Source organism: Ahaetulla prasina, chromosome 5 (assembly GCF_028640845.1).
Source record: "Ahaetulla prasina isolate Xishuangbanna chromosome 5, ASM2864084v1, whole genome shotgun sequence".
In the NCBI taxonomy this organism is placed as follows: domain Eukaryota; kingdom Metazoa; phylum Chordata; class Lepidosauria; order Squamata; family Colubridae; genus Ahaetulla; species Ahaetulla prasina.
In genome coordinates, this window is record NC_080543.1 from 136692047 (window position 1) to 136714489 (window position 22443).

General features: G+C 44.2%; 1 protein-coding gene across 9 annotated transcripts in view; it reads right to left on the bottom strand.

The window, feature by feature from the left end:
- Nucleotides 1-860: 860 nt before the first annotated feature.
- The window catches only part of ENOX1 (ecto-NOX disulfide-thiol exchanger 1), a 550463-nt gene continuing 528880 nt past the window's right edge, over nucleotides 861-22443 (bottom strand). For all 9 annotated transcript variants that reach the window (XM_058185666.1, XM_058185657.1, XM_058185665.1 and 6 more), the window contains 3 exons: nucleotides 11848-11950; nucleotides 8947-9032; nucleotides 861-2423 (listed from right to left, as the gene is read on the bottom strand). In XM_058185666.1, the coding sequence (XP_058041649.1) occupies nucleotides 2292-2423; nucleotides 8947-9032; nucleotides 11848-11950 (321 nt within the window). In that variant the 3' untranslated portion in view covers nucleotides 861-2291. The remainder of the gene's footprint in view (nucleotides 2424-8946; nucleotides 9033-11847; nucleotides 11951-22443) is intronic.

Consider the following 22443-nt stretch of genomic DNA (forward strand, 5'->3'; position numbering starts at 1 on the left):
GGCTCAGCAGACTAAGTCTGTCTGTTATTAACACAGCTGCTTGCAATTATTGCAAGTCCAAGTCCCACCAGGCCCAAGGTTGACTCAGCCTTCCATCCTTTATAAGGTAGGTAAAATGAGGACCCAGATTGTTGGGGGGGGGCAATAAGTTGACTTTGTATATAATATACAAATGGATGAAGACTATTGCTTGACACAGTGTAAGCCGCCCTGAGTCTTCGGAGAAGGGCGGGGTATAAATTCAAATTAAAAAAAAATAATTCAGAGCTGACCCAGCTCTCCAAACACAAAAAGCCCTCTCTAAAGTTCACGTAAAGGTTCCTTTATTAGGAGCACCAGCAGCCCCAGCAAAAAGTTTCTTTCTCACTGCAGGCTAACAAGTCCGTCTGGCTGGAAGATGAATAATTGTCTGCCACATCTATTCATTTCCACTCCCCTGCCTTTTATCCCCAGAGCTAGAGTGGAGCTTTGCTAGCAGAGGTGGCTCTTCCATCCCAAGGACCGGCCCATAGATTTCCACTGTTCTCCTCTCCTCTGCCTTCTGAGCATCCATGCGTCAGGCACTGGACCCAGCTGTTCCTCCTCTTCCTCATCAGCCACTTCCAGACCTGGGGGCTGTTGACTCTCCATCTGAGGGCTGACGGACGGCCCAGGCTCCGCCTCTGTCTGTCTGTCTCTCTCTCTGCCAGCTCCATTCCTTCTTCCGCCTTGGAGCTCTCAGGTTGCCTTGATGCTGATCCAGACTCCTCCTCCTCCACCTCCTCCTCCTCCTCCTCCTCCTCCTCCTCCTCCTCCTCCTCCTCCTCCTCCTCCTCTGATTCGGCTGCTGGAAGGGTACAAGAGGTCTGTACTTTCCCAGGGTCCCCTTTTGCGACCTTCTGATGAGCGAACTCAACAAGGAAGCCAGATTTGCTTAACAACCATATTACTACGTTAACAACCGCAGGGACCCACTTAAGAACGGTGGCAAGAAAGGTCGTAAAATGGAGCAAAACAAATGTCTCTCTTAGCAACAGAAGTTTTGGGCCCCATTGTGGGTCGTAAGTCAAGGATTACCTGCATGTTAGTCATATGAGTTACAACCATCCATTTAGTAACCGTTCGAAGAATCTGGGAAATCAAGATCCACTTAGCAAACATGGTACTAACGTAACATCTGCAGCTGTTCACTTAACAACAGCACCAAAAAGGTCTTAAAATGAGGCAAAACTCACTTAACAACCATCTTGTTTAGCAATGGAAATTTGGGGCTCGACTGTCATAAGTCGAGAACTACCTGTGGTTAAAATATTATTATTACTATTATTATTAATAATAATAATGCATTGTAAAATATATGAGGAGATGTGGGGAAGGGACAGGACAAAATAAATATATTTTTAAAAAAGGCAGCTCGTAAAAGTCCGACTATGGTAGAATTCCTATTTATTGGAAAAAAAAATCAATATATTTGCTATAAAATCTGTAACAGTAATGCAACCGGATACTTATTTTCAGATACATAACCCTGAATGTTACATACCAAATACAATACAGTAACACTGCCTTCCTCTTTATTTACACGTTTATGAAAATCGATATGCAATCCATGTTAAAGGAACTGAAAATGGAGAATCGTGACGTTAGAAAAATAATATTCTGCATAAAGCATCGTCAAAGAATCTAAGCACATTTGTGTTTTTTGTGTTTTGTGTTTTTTGTTTTCCTTTTTCAGGCCTCTGGCAATAAGGCAATAAGTCCCTGGTAGAGCAGATAGAACTTAATTTACAAAATACAAATAACTGTTCAAACACATTTTTTTTCCCTTCAAGTTTGCTTTTGGTATATACTCGTTTCTCACTATGAAATCGGATTTTTTTATTTTATTTTTTTATTTTATTATTTTTTTGTCTTCTTATGAAACGGAAAGACTCTTAGGCATGAACGTTTGGAGGAAGATCTACCATATCATACACAGACCTTGCTGGAGCTTCCAGTTGGCTCAAGGTGAGCTAATAATAGGTGCGTACTTTAAATAATGAGATCATTATGATTGTAGAGTTATTGGTTGGTTTGAGTTTTCATAGGAAACATTTCAGGAGCGGTTTTTTTCCCTTTTCGTTTTTTTTTTTTTTTTGGAACTGGCACACGACTACATTTTCACGAGAGGACATCACAAATGCAACTAAAATCAGGTTTGGAAGGGGATGAGCCAAACCTAATTCTCCTCCTTTAATACTTCGGCTCGCCTCTGCCATTGCGGTCCGTAACACGTTCTTCCCACGGGGCTTCGGAATTGGATCCAACCCTGGTCAAGTTGTTTTAATCCCTTCGAAGGCACAAAATTTCCACCGTTTCTCCAGCGTGGCTCCGACACCGGAAAATTCTTGCTTAAACATACGTGGAAGCCTCATCAAAAGCATTTCTATTTCGTTGGCTGAGATCTAGGGAGGAATGACAAAGAGGAGGAGGAGGAGAAGGAAGGAGAAGGAGAAGAAGAAGGAGAAGAAGAAGAAGAGGACAAGGAAGAGGAAAAGGAAGAAGAGGAAGGAGAAGAAGAGGGGGAAGGAGAAGAAAAAGAGAGAAGGAGGAGGAGAAAGAAGAGGAAGGAGAAGAAGAAGAAGAGGAAGAAGGAGGAAGGAAGAAGAAGAGGAGGAGGAGGAAAAGGAAGAAGAGAAGGAGAAGAAGAAGAGGAAGTGGGAGAGGAGGAAGAGGAGGAAGAAGGAGAAGAGGAGGAGGAGGAGGAAGGAGGAGGAAGGAGAAGGAGGAGGAGGAGGAAGGAGAGGAGGAAGAAGAAGGAGGAGGATGAAGGAGAAGAGGAGGAGGCGGAAGAGGAAAAGGAAGGAGGAAGGAGAAGAAGAAGAGGAAGTGGGAGAGGAGGAGGAAGGAGGAAGAAGGAGAAGAGGAGGAGGAGGAGGAAGGAGGAGGAGGAGAAGGAGGAGGAGGAAGGAGGAGGAAAGAGAAGAAGGAGGAGGATGAAGGAGAAGAGGAGGAGGCGGAAGAGGAAAAGGAAGGAGAGGAGGAAGGAGAAGAAGAAGGAGGAGGAAGAAGAAGAGGAGGAGGAGGAAAAGGAAGAAGAGGAAGGAGAAGAAGAAGAGGAAGTGGGAGAGGATGAAGGAGGAGGAGGAAGAAGAAGAGGGGAGGAGGAAGAAGAAGAGGAAGAAGAGGAGGAAGGAGAGGAGGAAGGAGAAGAAGAAGGAGGAGGAGGAGGAGGAAGAAGAAGAGGAGGAAGAGGAAAAGGAAGAAGAGGAAGGAGAAGAAGAGGAAGAAGAGGAGGAGGATAAGGAAGAAGAGGGGGAAGGAGAAGAAGAGGAAGAAAGAGAAGGAGAAGAGAAGGAGGAGAAGGAGAGGAGGAGGAGGGAGATATTTCTATTATTTCTTAGGTATATATATTTTATTAAAGACTTTTTTTCTTAATATAAAATAAATAAAATAAAATAAATAAAAGGAAGACCATGGAAAAGTGGGGAAGGAAAGAAAATAGGGGGAATCACATGGAGGAGAAGCGTGAGGGGGAGGGGATGGTGTCCCCTCCCCCTCACGAGAGAAGGCATGGGAGGGAAAAAGCACCTCCAGCCTTCAGGATCTGAAGAGAGAGCCAGAAGATGACCAAATTGAATCATCTGCCAGTCAACACTGTAAGCAAGAGATGGTTACCTAGCCTTCTCTTGCACGCTTCTCTTGCACACTTGTTTTTCTGCTGGGAAAATGAAATAGTACCGTGTTTCCCCCAAAATAAGATTGGATTTTATATTATTTTTTTGCTCCAAAAGATGCATTAGGGCTTATTTTCTGGTTTGGTTTATTTTTTGGGGGAAATATGGTACTAATTGCATCCGTCTGCCTGATGGGGCTTATTTTTGGGGTAGGGCTTATATTACAAGCATCTTGAAAATTCATGCTAGGGCTTATTTTCCAGTTGGGTCTTATTTTCAGGAAAACAGGCTAGGAACCAGAACATAAGGCTCTTGGAAAAGTAGAGATCATACAGAACCTTTCTAATCGGTATCTGAAGAAGTTGCAATTTAACTTGTGGCCCACCTAGCTAAATATATGGAAAACTTTCAGGTTACTGATATTGATATGCCCATACCGACTGGGGAATTCTGGGAGTTGAAGTCTCCTTGCCTTAAAGTTCCAAACGTTGAAAAGGACTGCTTAAAAAAACTCAAAAGTGCTTTTTCAAAAGGCAGCTGGGCTGTTTTTTCCTTTGAGGAAGAAGATGTTTCGCTTCTCATTTTAAGAAGCTTCATCAGCTGCTGGATGGGGATGGGGACGAAATCACTCAAAGCCAGCCGTGTGCGGCTGCAGCCAAAAAAAGGCTAATACAATGCTTGGTTTTATAAACAGAGGATCAAAATCACGTGAAGTATTAGCACCGCTTGAAAAAGCCTTAGTAAGGACACAGCCGGAATACTTGCATCCAGGTTTGGCCACCACATTACAAAAAAGATGTTGAGACCTTGGAAAAAGTGCAAAGAAGAGCAACTAGGATGATCAAAGGCCTGGAGACTAAAACAGATGAAGAACAGGTTGCAGGATTTGGGTTTGGCTAGTCTAGAGAAAAAAAGGACTAAGGGTGACCTGATAATAGTATTCCAGTATTTGAGGAGCTGCCGCAAAGAAGAGGGGCTCAATTTTGGGGCCGCGGTGTGGCTCAGGCTGTAAGAAGCCTGTTATTAAAACACAGCTGCCTGCAATTACTGCAGGTTCTAGTCCCACCAGGCCCAAGGTTGACTCAGCCTTCCATCCTTTATAAGGTAGGTAAAATGAGAACCCAGATTGTTGGGGGGGCAATAAGTTGACTTTGTAAATATACAAATAGAATGAGACTATTGCCTTACACACTGTAAGCCGCCCTGAGTCTTCGGAGAAGGGCGGGATATAAATGTAAATAAATAAATAAAAAAAATTTATTTTCCAAAGCACCTGAAGGGAAGAAGCAACGGTTGGAAACTAATCAAGGAGAGAAACAACCTGGAATTAAGGAGAAACTTCCTAACAGTGAGGGCAATTACCCAGTGGAACAGCTTGCCACCAGAAGTTGTGGGTGCTCCATCATTGGAGGTTTTTAAGAAGAGACTGGACAGCCACTTGTCTGAAACAGTATAGGGCAGCGATGGCTAACCTTTTTGCCAGGAGGTGGAGGGCAGGTGGGGGTGGGGGTCGCGCTTGTGCCCACACCTATAATTCTATGCGTCCTGCCCCCGCGCATGCAACCCCCCCCTCTCCCCTGCTCCTGGCACGCGATGGCCTGGTAGGCCAATTTTTCTCTCTCACCTGGCTCCAGAGCCTCTCTATGAGTCTGGGGAGGGCGAAAATGCCCTTCCACACCCACCCTCGGAGGCCCTCTGTTTTTTGCTGTCTAGAGAGGCTCTGGAGGCTGGGGACAGCAAAAAAGTCACTTCCTGTCCAACCGGAAGTTGGCAAATGGGCAGTTTCTGGCCTCCGGAGGGCCTCGGTGGGGGGGAGGGAAAGGCTGTTTTTGCCCTCCCCAGACTCATAGAGAGGCTCTGGAGCCAGGTGAGAGAGAAAAACTGGCCTTTCCCACCGCCCCCAGGCCCTCTTTGTTTCCCTACTTTTAGTGGGCGCAGAAGGACCGAAAATCAGGTGCGGAGCTGAGCTTGCGTGGCCACTGATATGGCTACACGTGCCACCTGTGGCACACGTACCATAGGTTTGCCATCACGGGTATAGGGTCTCCTGCTTGAGCAGGGGATTGGACTAGAAGACCTCCAAGGTCCCTTCCAGCTCTATTGTGATTGATTGATTTACTTCCGACGGTTCCACTAGAACTGGTAAAGCTTCTTGGATGAGAAGCGAAACGTCTTCACCTTCCTTCAAGAAAACAACAACAACAACCAGTCCAGTTGCCTTTTGAAAAAGCACTTTGGAGACAACTATGACTTGGATGACAGTATCTCCAGAAGACACTGGAGTTTGGAAGGGGCCTTGTTATGCTCTTGAGCACTAGACAGCTGTTGAAAAGTCCCATCACTTTATGGATGGTAGCAGAGGAGAGGAGAGAAAAGCAGAAAATAAAACCAAGATAACAAAGAAAAACCAGGAGCGGTCAAAACTAAAGGGGCATTAAACCGGAATGTTGGCTAAGAGGTATTATAAAATTCATAGGGGAAAAAAAAATGTCCAGAGAATTTTATCCCTTAATGATACCGACAGCATCCAGTTTGTCCCAGTCTTGAGAAATAACATCACTTAACTATTTTCCCTTCATTTTCTAAAATGCCCGAGAAACAATTTCTGCTTCATATTGGCAGAATAGCCATGAACTCTGAGATCGTTCTGCCAAATGCCCATCACAGATACCGGCTGATTACACGACAATTTCCCACCCTATTTCAAGCGTCATTCAGAGTGAAATTTGTGTTCGCGTTGATTGCCTGACAGACACCTTAACTTTTCGTGTGTTCGGTGCTTTTCTTGGAAACTTCTAGCGGGGATTAAATGAACGATATTAACCGCATGGCCTGCTGCCTATGGAATAATGGTTGCGTCTGAATGTCTCTGATTTTGTTGCACACGTGCGAGAACACACACATTTTCCTAAGGCATAGTGTGCAGTTGTAACAACCTCAATAAGAATCCATCATCACCATCAGATAATTATCACCATCATTGTGTGTGACAGTTTCACAGTAACCTACAAATCTAAATCTAAAATCCAGAGAAAATCACCCAGTAAAACCCACGATTTATATATTGGAATTAAGAGGACAGGGGGAAAAGAGTATTTTCAGTCAATCTTTCATGCTCAAATTTCCAAGTGTTATTCCGTTTTAGCAGTGAGCAATATAAATTGGCACCTGTTTTTACTGGCATGTGTTTTTAGACTTCGGTTAACTTGGCTTCAATTAATCTTATCATCTCTCTAACTTCTGCTCTGTTCTTCAAACTTATGGAAGCTTTTGAGAACTCTTCACCACTGGAAAGGCAACCATGGGGGACCCCCAATGTTTTAACCAAATTATAGGTAAAAGATCTCCAGATGTTGTGTGCGCTCCGTCACTGGAGGTTTTGTACGAAGAGATTGGACAATCGTTTGTCTGACATGGTACAGGATGGTTGGACTGGAAGAACTCCAAGACCTCTTTCAACTCTCTTATTCTTTTATGATCAATCAATCAATCAGAATCAATCGGAATAGAGATGGAAGGGACCTTGGAGGTCTTCTACTCCAACACCCCTGCTCAAGCAGGAGACTCTATACCAGTGATGATGATGATGATGATGATGATGATGATAATAATAATAATAATAATAATAATAATAATAATAATAATAATAATAATAATAAGAAGAAGAAGAAGAAGAAGAAGAAGAAGAAGAACAACAACAAAAACAACAACAACAACAACAACAACAACAACAGACTTGGAAGGGACCTTGGAGGCAGCGGTGGGATTCAAATAATTTAACAACCGGTTCTCTGCTTAATGATTTCTTCCAACAACTAGTTCACCAAACTGCTCAGAAAGTTAACAATCGGTTCTCCCAAAATGGTGCGAACTGGCTGAATCCCACCACTGCTTGGAGGCCTTCTAGTCCAACCCTCTGCCCAGGCAGGAAACCCTACACCACTTCAGACAAATGGTTATCCAACATCTTCTTAAAAACTTCCAGTGTTGGAGCATTCACAACTTCTGCAGGCAAGTCGTTCCACTGATTAATTGTTCTAACTGTCAGGAAATTTCTTCTTAGTTCTAAGTTGCTTCTCTCCTTGATTAGTTTCCACCCGTTGCTTCTTGTTCTACCCTCAGGTGCTTTGGAGAACAGCCCAACTCCCTCTTCTTTGTGGCAACCCCTGAGATATTGGAACACTGCTATCATGTCTCCCCTAGTCCTTCTTTTCATTAAACTAGACATACCCAGTTCCTGCAACCGTTCTTCATATGTTTTAGCCTGTTCATATGTTTTAGATGGCGAACCTTTTTTTCCTAGGGTGCCGAAAGCATGTGTGTGCATGCATGTAACAGCATGCATGTGCCAACACCCATAAAGCAATGCCCCCCTGCAAGCCCCACCCCCTGCACATGCGCACATGATCCCCCCACATGCTCCCCCACGCTCCCCACACATGCCTGTGTGACCCCCATTTTGGTGCTGGTAGGTCTCCCTGAAGCCTCCTGGAACCAAAATTAGGGTGTGGGGGAGCATTGTACATACATCCCGCGCATACCCGTACAACCACCCCATCCCCACCCCCACAGATATAAAATAAAAATATGCTGGCTGGCGGGAGGTGCACAGGAATGCGCGGTGGAGCTGACCTGGGCGTCGGCCCTCTACCATTTCAGACAAGTGATGATCCAGTCTCTTCTTAAAAGCCTCCAGTGATGAAGCACCCACAACTTCTGGTGGCAAGCTGTTCCACTGGATAATTGTCCCCACTGTTGCTTTGGAAAATAAATTGATCCCTAGCTTTTCAAATACCGGAATATGGCTATCATGTCCCCCCTAGTCCTTGTTTTCTCTGAACGGACCAAACCCAAATCCTGCAACAACCGTATGTTTTTATCTCCTTTAATCGTCTTACTTGCTCTTCTCTGCACTTCTTCCAGAGTCTCAACATCTTTTTTTGTAACGTGGTGACCAAAACTAGATGCAGTTGTTCCAGGTGGGGCCTTACTAAGGCTTTATAAAGCGGTGCTAATACTTCACGTGATTTTGATCCTGTGCCTCTGTTTATACAAACCGATCTGATGCCTGGATTTCAATGCAGTGAAGTGGCAGAAAGGATCAGATATGGAGGACACCCAATGAATCCTCTTAATCACATTCAGGGTTACTTGTTTTTTAACCTCAGTAAAAAGCAGGAATGAGGCTCTACAGTAAAGCCATTCTATTTGCATTTTGTGAAAAAGATGGGGACTGGAGAATCTACTGCCTACCTCATCTCATTTTTCTTAATTTCAACCCCCTCCAAAAAAAGTTATAAATCCAATTTACCCGAGAGTCCAGCTGCTGCATATACGACCAGAGATATTCAATATTAGCTCCGAACGGATGAACGTGAAGGAATGTTGATATGATACCTGTATTAAAATGAAATTTAAAAAAAAAACCCACGGTGATCATTAATTCAGGCCATACAGAGTAGAATAAAATAATAAATGCATCTGAATTTCATTCAAAAGTCGGCACTTGTGTGTTTCTGAAACAATTTAGCAAGAAGATAAATTTCAACCCAAATCCTTAGCTTTCAAAAATTACGAGTTCATATCCAAGTGACCAAAAAAAGAGAAGAAAATAAATGAAAGACATGCTGGAAACATTTTTGCAGCTTCATATGTTATGCCTGATTTGCCCATCAAAATTTGTAGGCATTCATATAATAAAATTCTTGCTTTTTTTTTTTTTACTTCTTTGGTGGCTCTGCTTAGGAACATATGTTGGCTATCAACCCTGTCCAGAATTATCCTGCCTTGAATTTTTGTAATAATTTCAGCATGGGTTACATCCAGATTCAGATTAGCCAGCAAATTAAACCACATTTTTTTCCATTTATATTTTTCTCATTTTGAAAACCTTTCACAGATCTTGTGCAATGAACAGAAGCTAGCACAGATGATTAATGAATTTTAAAAAATAACTTCTTTCCCTATAAATTAACTCTGTCTCTGCTAGGAGTAAGGATTTACAAAAATCTAGCTTGATCATATGAATGGCCGCAGAGAAAATTAGTCTACAGAGAACATATACAGATAGTTCTCAACTTACGACCGTTCCTTTAGTGAGGTTCCCCCTTAACAATTCAACGGTGTGTAAATAATAGCCATCAATTCTCAACTAGCGCGTCTATATTTTAGGCAGATGTATTAAATCCAGATCCAAAATGTGCCATTTTTTTGAGAGAGAGAGAGTTTGCATGACTTTCCAAAGAGAATTATATTTGGCAGCTACAAATAACGTACAGATAATTAAGGCCTGTCAATTAATGAAAGCTATGGTTGCATGACATGCTGCTGAACAAAGCCAGGATCAGATGCACAAACAAGCAACCATTCTACCTCTGCCCTTGAGGTTCTTCAACCAAGTTTTTTGACTCCTTTGAACCCATCATAGCTGCCACCTGAAGCCCTAGAGACTCAGGGATTAGTGACCATGTCTCTATGGATTAATGAATCCTTGCAAAAAACAACAACCACCCAAAAACGCTTTGGTAGATGGATCTGAAAATCCCAAATGAAACACAAAGTGGAAAGTAGAAACAGGAAATGATACCAACAGATGAAGAAGTGATAGGGAAAGTTTTAGACTGTGCCGAAAGGGACAAGTTAACAAAAGAAATTAAAGAGAGAGAAGAGACAGATTATTATCCAATCTGGAATAAATGGTATGAATGACTTGAGTCTAGAAATAAAGGGGAAAAAATAAAGGGGAGAAATTAGAATGTACAGAATGTATTAGAAATGTATAATATGTAAATAATAAATATATAAGAATCTAGAAAAGTAAAGCTATTAGGATTAGATAATTTAATGTCAATAAAGAAAAGGGGATAAGAAAGAAAATAAAATAACAAATGTGATTTGAGGGGAAAGGTATAAAAGCGAAAGAAGACCACTAAGAAACGCTATTTAGAAATAGGAAATATTTATATGTTATATGTTGTAATGTTTGTCAAATTGTGTATCACATTAAAACAATAAAAAAATTAAAAGAAAAAGAAAGAAACACAAAGTTCATCATCTTCTTTTAACGACCCCATAACTCTTTGCAGGGGTGGAATCTGGGCAACTGAATGGAGCTAGCAGAGCGTTTTAATGGCCAGATGCCCTTCCTGTCGCCAATGTGGAGTTTTGTCCAGCAGGGATATTCTCATTGTGTCCAGAGAGAGAGAAATATCTGCCTCTACTTAGGATCGAACTCACAGCCTCCTGACTGTGTGTTGTTCTGTGCCCCCCAAGCTGGGCCCCCTGTCAGAAAGTGACTTGGAAAGTGAGGAAGAAGGGCCATCAGGACTTACCTCGGGAGCACTGGCTTCCCTGGCTCAGCTCCAGGAGCCAGAGGCAGGCCAGGTGGAGGAGATAACGAGGCCTCCGTCCCCTGACTCTTTCCCCCCCAGGCCACACCTCCATACCCGGCTGATGGCAATCAGGCCTGGCTGGACCCTAGGTTTCATAGGCAAGAGAGGCGGGAACAACAGAAGCAGGGGTGGGGCAGGCCTAGGAAGTGCTGAGTCATGGAGCCACACCCCACAGGATATAAAATCAGCAAGCGCTGCTATGCCTCTTCGTAGCAGGCAAATCAACTGCTTGACTAGAGCAGAAGTACTGTTTGTTGACTCATCGGCATCAAGGGAGATAACAGAGACACTTGGCAGATGCTCGCTAGTTTGCTGCCAGAGCTGATAGTGCCGGCTAATTAAGCCATCGCTCGGACTGAGGCGAGGGGGACAGAACACTGTGAGGCGAGAGCTCCACCTCTAGGCCACTGCACCACTGCCATCATGCCTTTGCAAGATATAAGATACCACGGCTCTCTAATTCTGTCTTGATCTTCTGGGACATTATTCCCACATCCCGAATCTGACTAGCCACTACTGTAACCATAGAGCCCCACCTCTAAGCCACCACACCACTCCATGAAGTTCATGAGATGTTTCCACCAAACCATTAAGATCCATAAAGGGCTACATTTCAAGGATTTATGAATGATGCTTAGTTTCAGAGACATGGTTTTTTTATTTCTTAAGGTAGCCAACTTATCCAAATATGGGGGGCTTTCCACCTCTTTCCTGGGGTCTCTCATCCACTGAAACGCAGAATACTTCCGAGGGCTGATTCTTCTCCTCAAAGGCATGAGCAAGATTGTGCTTGGGAACAGAAGCATGGAGAGTTATCTTACCTATCAGCAAAGCCTCTTTCTCGGATTTTAGCGGCTGGCTCCGCTTCTCTGCATTTTTTTCTCGGTCTTGGTTGACCAACGGCACCGTCAGTCCATTGATTTCCTATAAGGTTGAAAAAACAAAATTAAATAAAACAGGTCCTCCTGTGGCATACATCCATGTCAATAAGCACTGCCGGCATTCTTCCGCTCTCTCTATTATAAAAAAAAAGGACATTACTTTAATTTCCAGCTACAGGCAAGACAATTATAAATTATTGATCTGTTTTCCAACGCTCGGTAATTCCCAACGGATCTCAGGAAGAAAAAAAAATAAACCAGTTTTTTTTGTTTCTCTCTCTCCATCTCTTAATTGCCTATAGCCGAAAAAGCGTCCAGATTGAGCAATAAAGAAGAATATACTTTTTTTTAAATCATCTGCCCTTTGTCGAATAAAATTGACATCCCCTCTGGATTATTCCAATCTCGAGATAAGTATAGGATAAACTAATGGATAACAGCATGTCCAATTTTTTTTTTCTTATTGCAGTCGGAGGGGATAAAAAATACAGAAAGCTGCGAATAATTTACAATCTTAGGGTGAAAATAACCCATTTTCCACGGAATGACACAACTTTGGTAACAAGAAATTACTCCCTTTCCAAAACAGCACAGTAACAACTTCCCCTGCACTTACAGGTAGTCCTCAGACTTACAACGGTTCATTTAGTGACCGTTCAAAGTTACAGGGCACTGAAGAAAGTGACTTATGACCGGTTTTCACACTTACGACCGTTGTAGTTTCCCTACGGTCATGTGATCGGAAGCTTGGCAACGGACTCATACTTATGACTGTATGGCAACGGACTCATACTAATGACACATGATCCCTTTTTCCGACCTTCTGAGCAGCAAAATCCATGGGAAAGCCAGATTCACTTAACAACCATGGGAAGAACGGTCGGTAAAATGGGACGAAACTCACTGAACAAATGTTTCACTTAACAACAGAAATTTTAGGCTCAATTGTGGTCATAACTCGAGGCCTACCTGTAGGCCTTGAGTTACAGAGGCGGATAATTTCATTACAGTCAAAAACTCCTTAGGTCAATTTATTTGATTTAGATCAATTTATTTAAATTATAGATCGAAGTGCTATAATTTAAATAAAGATGGTGCTAAACTCTGACAGGTTTCAGTTCACAACGAACCCCCACGCTCGTACACATGTAGTCCTCGATTTATGACCTCAACGAAGTTCAATATTTCCGTCGTTAAGCAAGACAGCAGTTAAGTGAACTTTGCCCCATTTTTGGGCCTGTCTGGCCACTGCTGTTAAGTGAATCATTGCGTACGTTAAGTCAGTAACACGGTTGTTGAGTGAATCTGGCTTCCCGGTTGACTTTGCTTGCTCAGAAGGTCTCAAAAAGGGGATCGCATGACTTCAGGATGCTGCAACTGTCGTAAGGACATGCCAGTTGCCAAGCCTCTGAATTCTGATCACGGGGATACTGCCGCGGTCGTGTGAAAAATGGTCATAAGTCACTTTCTTCAGCCCTGTTGTCACTTCTAACCAATTTTTTTTTTATTATTATTTATTAGATTTCTATACCGCCCTTCTCCCGAAGGACTCAGGGCGGTGTACAGCCAGAATAAAAAACCCAAAAACAATACAATTAAAACAAAATTAAAAAACTTATTATACAATTTGGCCGAAAAACATTAAAGCATTTAAAATTCTAAAAACCCATTAAAATTCATATAAAATTTAGAAATATAAAATATAAATTTAAAATACAACAAAATTTAAGCCAGCCCCGCGCGAATAAATAAATACGTTTTCAATTCGTGGCGAAAGGTCCGAAGGTCAGATATTTGGCGTAAACCAGGGGGAAGTTCGTTCCAGAGGGTAGGAGCCCCCACAGAGAAGGACCTTCCCCTGTGGGCCGCCAGCCGACACTGTTTGGTGGACGGCACTCTGAGAAGTCCCTCTCTGTGCGAGCGTACGGGTCGGTGGGAGGCATGAGGTAACAGCAGGCGGTCCCGTAAGTACCCAGGCCCTAAGCCATGGAGCGCTTTAAAGGTCGTAACCAACACCTTAAAGTGCACCCGAGAGACCACAGGAAGCCAGTGCAGTCTGCGCAGGAGTGGTGTTATATGGGAGCTATGCGGAGCTCCCTCTATCACCCGCGCAGCTGCATTCTGGACTAACTGAAGCCTCCGAGCGCACTTCAAGGGGAGCCCCATGTAGAGAGCATTGCAATAATCCAAGCGAGAGGTGACAAGAGCATGAGTGACTGTGCACAAGGCATCCCGATCAATGGCTGTATGCAGTGGTGGGATTCAGCCAGTTCAGGCAAACTGGTAGTTAAATTGCTGGCTAGCTCTGCCCCTTCCCTCCTCTCCCTGCCCCTCCCAGGAGTCTTCCCGTGGCCCATTTTTGCTCCCAGGAGGCTTCAGGGAGGCCTCCTAGGTCCAAAATGGATCAAGAGGGGCGGTGCGTCCCCCTACGGCTTTTTTTTTTCTCCCGGGGGGGGGGTGCGGGAGGCCGAGTGCAGCCTGTCACACCCCCTGGCCACGCCCACCATGGCCACACCCACCCAGCCGGTCACTAGGGCAGAGAACCAGTTGTTAAATTACTTGAATCCCACCCCTGGTTATAAATCAAGAACTACCTTTTACTCCACAGTTGTTTTTATTGGGTATAATTACAGACTGTGTTGTTGTGTTGTAAATGTTGTACCTTGATGAAGGTATCTTTTCTTTTATGTACACTGAGAGCCTACGCACCAAGACAAATTCCTTGTGTGTCCAATCACATTTGGCCAATAAAAAAAAAAATTCTATTCTATTCTAATTACAGACTGTACAGTTATAGAGACTAAGCTGATTTTAAATTTAATAACAGCAGCGAGACTTTTGGTTGCACAATACTGGAAGAGAGAAGACTTACCTACGATTGAAGAATGGACACATCAAGTATCGAATTTAGCAGAAATGGCAAAAAATTCTGCGTCTTTGAAAGACCATTCACAAGAAAAATATGTATTGGAGTGGAGAAGTTGGATTGATTATATTCAAAACAAGTATCGGACTAAAAAGTATCAAATAGTTTATGAATAATGTTAGGAATGGCATATATTAATGTATATATTTATATGGGAAAGGGGAGTTAAGGCGGTGTTGGAAGAGGGTGGATATGAGTTAAGATTTTTGTTGTATTTTAGCTTATGATTGTAAGATGTTATACCCTTACTCTTTCCATTCTATACTCTTTCCATTTATGACTGTATGACTATAACTTGTTGCTGGCAATCCTTATGATTTATATTGATATACTGACCATCAATTGTGTTGTAAATGCTGTACCTTGATGAACATATCTTTTCTTTTATGTACACTGAGAGCATATGCACCAAGACAAATTCCTTGTGTGTCCAATCACACTTGGCCAATAAAAAATTCTATTCTATTCTATTCTATTCTATTCTATTCTATTCTATTCTATTCTACCCTGCATTTTGTTCTGGAAAGTCTCGGGGGGCGGGGGTTGGGGGGCATTGGAGGGGAGAGGGAGGAGGGAGAAGGGCAGGGGGAAGTGGGGGGGGGATAATTGATTAAAAAAAATTTCTTTGTAAAACTTTTTCAAGCCTCTGTGGCTCAACAGGCTAATGCAGTCTGTTATTAGAACACAGCTGCTTGCAATTACTGCAGGTTCAAGTCCCACCAGGCCCAAGGTTGACTCAGCCTTCCATCCTTTATAAGGTAGGTAAAATGAGGACCCAGATTGTTGGGGGCAATAAGTTGACTTTGTATATAAATATACAAATAGGATGAAGACTATTGCTAACATAGTGTAAGCCGCCCTGAGTCTTCGGAGAAGGGCGGGGTATAAATGCAAATAAAAAATAAAAAATAAAAAAATAAAAAATAAAAAAATAAAATAAATAAAATCAAGAACTATCTGTAGTTTCGGGTGTGTGTTTCAGAGCTGTGCAAGCGGCGACTCTGGTTTGACTCATGGAGAATCCATTTGCAAAGGTCTCCCGTTAACGTGGGGGGAAAAACACCCGAAGCTTTTTCTCCGGATTTCGAGAGAGGCGCTTCGCACGCACCAACGCAGGTCGCAAAACCTCTTTTCCTAAGCCTTTGAAGACGGCCCTTGAAATTCACACAACCGTCGACACCCGCAAAACGCATTAAAGGCAAACTGCGAGCTTTCGGAAAAAAGAAGCATGCAGTGCAAATGTAAGCTTGAAAGTGGGTTACAAAAAGAACCAGGAAAAATGGGTCAGTCAGGAGCTGGGAATAAAATGTCCTTTTTCAAGGATTTTATCAGGAAAATCGAAGAAATAGTCGTGGTGTTTGAACTCTGTGATAAAAGTTTCTTTTTCCAGAAAACGTGTCCGGGAAAATAAAAAAAAAAACCGAATATATGAATTTATTAAATTTCTGCGCCGTCCGTTTCCTCTACAAGGTGACTTTCAAGTTATAAAAACCATTAAAAAAAATCACTAAAAGATTAAAATACACGGAATGCATTGAATATGTGCAGGCGGTCCTTGGCGTACAACGGTTCGTTTAGTGATCGTTCAAAGTTACAATGGCAGTGAAACAAGGGACTTATGACCGTTTTTCACACTTATGACCATTGTAGCATCCCCATGGTCACGTGATCAAAATTCAGAGGCTTGGCAACTGGCATGTACTTATGACGGTTGCAGTGTCCTGGGCAGTGGTAGGCTTCTAGTGGTTCGCCCCGGTTCGGGTGAACCGGTAGTGGCAGCGGCAGGAGGCTTCACCCCCCCCCAACATCATCGCAGACACTCTGGGCATGCTCAGAAGGTTCTGTGCATGTGCAGAAGTGCCACGTGCAAGCAAAGTGGAAGCACACATGCACATGCACGCTCCCAGTCCTGAACCGGTAGCGAAGATAAGTGAAAACCACTACTGGTCCTGGGGTCGCGTGATTCCCTTTGGTGACCTTCTGAAAAGCCAAATCAATGGGGAAGCCAGATTCATTTAACAAATGGGTTTACAGACTTGTCAACTCCACTCCCTTCCCCTCCCCTAGTCCAGTCCAGTCCAGTCCAGACCAGTCCAAACCAGTCTAGAGTAGCCATGTATTGCAAAATTGAGGAGTTTTCATCAGGACTTCTAGTTGGTGTTCTTTTGAACTTCATGCTAAATTTGAACCACAGAATCATAGGACCGGAATGGACTGCTGTGGTCCGCTAGCTGCCTGTGGAGCTGGCAGCAAAGTTGGACAGTGAGGAGGCTGGGGAGGAACATGGGCCAGTCCTGGAGTCTGGGGAAGACCCGGACTCCGGAGCCTCCAGAGGTGGACAGCAGAGAGGCAGAAGAACAGGAGGAGCCCATTCCTAGTGCACGCATGCACAGAACTGCCAGAAGGCACGAACAGTTAAAACAAAAGGGACAATTCAGGAGAAAAGCCTGGAGATGACTGGCCCCTCCCATAAGGCTTAAAAGAGGAGCAAAGGCACATGGGCCCTTTGCAGGAAAGCAATGTGGTTAATTCTGTTCCTAGTCGGCATCTCTGTTTGATTCTGGACACTGTGTGGCTTTGCCAAGTAAGTCTTTGGCACAGTGTCAAGGGAGATAAAGGTGAGTGATTATGTTCTGTCTCCTTCCCCACTTCAGACCCACGAGCTGGCCTTCAGCCAATGGATTCACGGCTCTTATCAGTCCCGGCAGAGAAATCGCAGCTGCCTGCCAAAGTTCAAACAAATGACTCACGTAGCAAGACTTTCAGCTCTCTTTGAAACGGTTCAGCTAAACTTTTGCTTCCCATGGAGTGAGAGCAGTCCCAAAGTTCCTTATATATCCTGTGGGGTGGGGCTCCTGCCCCATCCTTCCTTTTGAAGACACCACCTCTCTAATCTTCTGAAGCGCGTGTCAAGCCAATTTTGATTATTATTATCAGCTGGGTCTGAAGGCGTAGCCTGGGGAAGGGAGGAATCAGGGGATGACGGCCTCATTACGTCCTCCGACTGGTCTGGTTCTGGCTCCTGGAGCTGAGCCAAAGGAATCGGTGCTCCCGAGGTAAGCCTTACTGGCCCTTCCCCCTCACTTTCGGAGTCACTTTTGGGCATGGGGCCAGGTTCGGGGGCTGGAGTTGCAACAGATTATCCCGAAGGACTTTTTGCAACTAATTGGGATTGTGAATGAACGTAATTCTCAGCTGTTGCAATAAAAGAGGTTTGTGGGACTACTTGTGTGTTTTAATGACTCATTAAGCCTACAGGGACCTTGGAGGTCTTCTACACCAACCCCTTGCTCAAGGTAGGTGACTTTACTGCATCCTGGACAAACATCGATGGATGCTTTTTCAGGAGGCAACTGGATTTTCTGGTTTTTCCTTGAAGACATTTCACTCCTCATCCAAGAAGCTTCTTCAGTTCTTCTTCTTCAAAATTGAAGGAGCTACTTGGATGAGAAGAAAACATTTTCAAAGGAATATCTATGGAGGTTCTCAGTCATCCGGCTCATGGTTGTCCCAAAGGTGGGACGTAATCAAGAAGTAATCGAACGTTGTTTTTGGTTGAGGACATTTCGCTCCTCATCCAAGAAGCTTCTTCAGAAGCTTCAGAACTGTTCTCTAGAACAGAAGAAGCTTCTTGGATGACAAGTGAAAGGTCTTCAAGGAGGAACCGGGAAAATCCAGTTGCCTTTAAAAAAACAAAACACATCTTTGGGAAATCCTGGATAAATGGCTGTCCATTCTTTTCTCACACCCACTACTCTGGATGGCAAGCTGCTCCATTGTTTCATTGTTCTCACTGTTGGGTAATTTCTTCTTAGTAAAACTTGCTTAATTTTAACCTTGGCTTGTTTGTTTCTTCCCGTTCGTGTTTGTTGAATGAACACTGCGCCTTTGGTTAATTTATGGTTCAATATAAGCCGTCTAGAATAAAACTCAATTTCCACCTGAACTCGTAAAACCGGGTACTCAATTTAAGCTGTGTTGTGTGGGCGTCACTGATCGGTGCCAATGAACTCAACGGGGTGTGATATTGTGGTTTTCTTAAGCTGCGCTGAGAAACCAGCTTTCCTGGAAGAAGCACCTTAAAAGTTTATCGAGCAAGTATAGAAAATATAAGTGTCTGTTGTGGATTTAGATTTAATGGAGACGATCACAACGCCTCTGGCATTCTAAAAGAACATTAGGTCAAGCAACATCGTTGTTTCGGAAATGAAAAATAATAGATCACTGAGGACTAGAATCTTATAAATGTCAAAGAAAAGACAAAGGAGGAGGATTTGAAATTGGACGGACACAAGACTCCTCCATAATTGCTGGTTCATCTGAAGATCTCCTAAAATTGTTACCACGGACATCCCCATGCAGCAAATTTGCTTTAATTCATACTGGATAATTCATTATCCAGGAGCTGCTGATCCAGTTCTACAGAGGCATTATTGAGTCTGTCATTTGCACCTCTATAACTGTCTGGTTTGGTTCTGCAACCCAACAAGAAAGACACGGACTTCAGAGGATCATTAGAACTGCAGAAAAAACAATGGCTACCAACCTGCCTTCCAGTGAAGACCAGTATACTGCACGAATCAAAAAGAGGGCCGTGAAAATATCTACAGACCCCTCACATCCTGGACATAAAAGTGTTTCACCTCCTACCCTCAAAACGACGCTATAGAGCACTGCACACCAGAACAACTAGACACAAGAACAGTTTTTTCCCGAAGGCCATCACTCTGCTAAACAAATAATTCCCTCAACACTCTCAAACTATTTACTAAATCTGCACTGTTAATCTTCTCATCGTTCCCATCACCCATCTCCTCCCACTTATGACTGTATGACTGTAACTTTGTTGCTGGTAATCCTTATGATTTATATTGATATTGATTGTTTCCTGATTGCTTATTTGTACCCTATGACCATCATTTGTGTTGTAAATGTTGTACCTTGAGGAACGTATCTTTTCTTTTATGTACACTGAGAGCATATGCACCAAGACAAATTCCTTGTGTCTCCAATCACACTTGGCCAATAAAAATTCTATTCTATTCTATTATCCAGATAATAAAGTTGACCATCTATGGAGGTTCTCAGTCATCCATGGTTGTCCCAAAGGTGCTTTTTTCAAGAAGCAACTGGACATTCTGGTTTTTCTTTGAAGACGTTTCGCTTCTCATCCAAGGAGCTTCTTCGGTTCTTCTTCTTCAGAACGGAAGAAATTACTTGGGTGAAAGCAAAACATTTTCAGAGGAATGTCTATGGAGGTTCTCCCTCATCCAGGTCATGGTTGTCCCAAAGGTGCTTTTTCAAGAGGCAACTGGACTTTCGGGTTTTCTCCTTGAAGATGTCAGAAGGTTGCTGTAATGTATTACTGTAAGTTTTGGCGGGAGTTTTAGGCGGGAAATATCTCGTCTCTGATTGGATGCAGCCTCAGGCTGAAGTGTATATAAGGAGAGGTTTTTCTCCAGAGTTTTGCTGGGTCACACTATATTAAAGAGCTGTTGTCACTAACCTGGTCTCCTGCCTCGTCAATACCCCAAACATAACATTGGCGACGAAGGTGGGATATTGAGGCAGAGCACCAGAACAGAGCTGAACTCACTACGAGACTCAAACCCAGCAAGGTGACGGCGAATGCAGCGATGACCGGCTACACGCCACCCACTCCGTTTGACCCTGCCCAGGAGACATGGGGAATATATATGACCCGTTTCGAGAGTTTCCTGGAGGCAAACGAGCTACAGGGAGTCTCCGACAACCGTAAACGGGCTTACTTCATAAGCCACTGTGGGTCCGCAGTCATCGCCGTCGCAGAAGCCCTAGCGGAGCCAACACCGCTACACTCCGTATCGTGGCAGACCCTTCAGACCCTCCTGAAGAATCACTACGCACCAGCCCCGTCCAAATACGTTCGACGGTACGAGTTTGGGGAGCGCAGGCAACAAGAAGGCGAGTCTATCAGCGACTACGTGGCCGCCCTGAGACAAGCCTCCAAGCATTGCGAGTACCGCGATCTGGACAAAGAACTGCTGGAACAACTTATACGGGGGGTCAGAGACATCCGTTTGAGGAGACGGTTGCTAGCCAAGAGCAACCTGACATTGGCAAACGCCCTGGACGAAGCCAGAGCCCATGAGATGTCCAACCATGCAGCAGACACCTTACAAAAGCGACTCACGCCGATGGCGGGCGCAAAGCCGAGCACAGTCCACCACGAAGAAACCTATCGTGAGTCAACCAGCGAAGAGGAGGAAGAAGTCCACTACACCGGAAAATCGACAAGGGAAGACCCGGAGGAATGCGGAAGTTGCGGGGGGCGACATCAGCGCCAAAGATGTAAGTTCAGGGACGCCATTTGCCGGCGGTGTGAAAGGAAGGGGCACCTGGCTCAAGTCTGCCGAGCACCCCAACCTTCCGCCGAAAATTCAAATCGCCAATCAGAGCGGCTCTGAGTCAGAGATGCAAACCCCACATTCCGCCGAAATTTCAAACCAGCCAATCAGAGCGCGAGATCGGCGAGGCGACCCGCGATTGGCCAGGAAAGAAAGAGCGAAGTCAAACCGAATGACTGTTACCATAGACCACGCAGCTACCGCATCGAAGAAAAGATCTTCACAAACCCGACAATTGAAGGCGTACCGTGCCGACTGGAAGTAGACACAGGATCAGCTATCACAATCATGTCCTGGGACACTTTTGTGAAAGCCTTGCCGCACATCGCATAAGCGCAAGCTACAGAAACAACGGCTCCGGGTGCAGGATTACCAGGGCAACCGCATCCCTGTTCGAGGGACAACGACCGTCGAGGTCAAGTACGGGACATACGAAAAGACCCTGCCCATCACGTTAGTCGAGGAACCTTGCCAAGCTTGCTGGGGCTAGACTGGTTCAGGCGTTGGGAATGGGGTGACTGGCGTCCACCGGACCGGATGCAACCTGCAAAACACCCTAATGGAGGAATTCGCAGACATATTCGAGGACCGTTTAGGCAAGTACAAGGGGACCCCTATCTCCTTCAATTTAGACCCCCAAATAGCTCCCATTAGGTTAAAGGCAAGGAGGGTTCCTTTTGCACTCAAACCTAAAATCGACAAAGAGTTAGATAAATTAGTCAGCCAGGGGATACTAGTGCCAGTTGACCATGCCAAATGGGAGACGCCAATCGTCACCCCTGTAAAACCAGACGGGTCCATAAGAATTTGCGCTGATTACAAGGCTACCTTGAACAAAGCATTGCAAAAGAGCGCCTACCCAGTTCCAGTAGTGCAACACTTATTGCACTCACTAGGGCACGGACAAGTTTTCGCCAAATTAGACTTGGCACAAGCGTACCAGCAGCTACCCGTAGATGCTAGCACAGCTGAAGCCCAGACCATTGTAACGCACCGAGGTGCCTTTAAATGCACTCGGTTACAGTTTGGGGTAAGCGTAGCCCCTGGGCTATTCCAAAATCTGATGGAACGACTCCTACAAGGGCTACCAGGAGTCGTGCCCTATTTCGATGACGTGTTGGTATCGGGAAAGAATTTGGAAGAACTGGGGGAGCGGCTGAGGAAAGTTTTGGCCATTTTCCGGTCAGCCGGCCTGACAGTTAAAGCAAAAAAATGCCAGGTGGG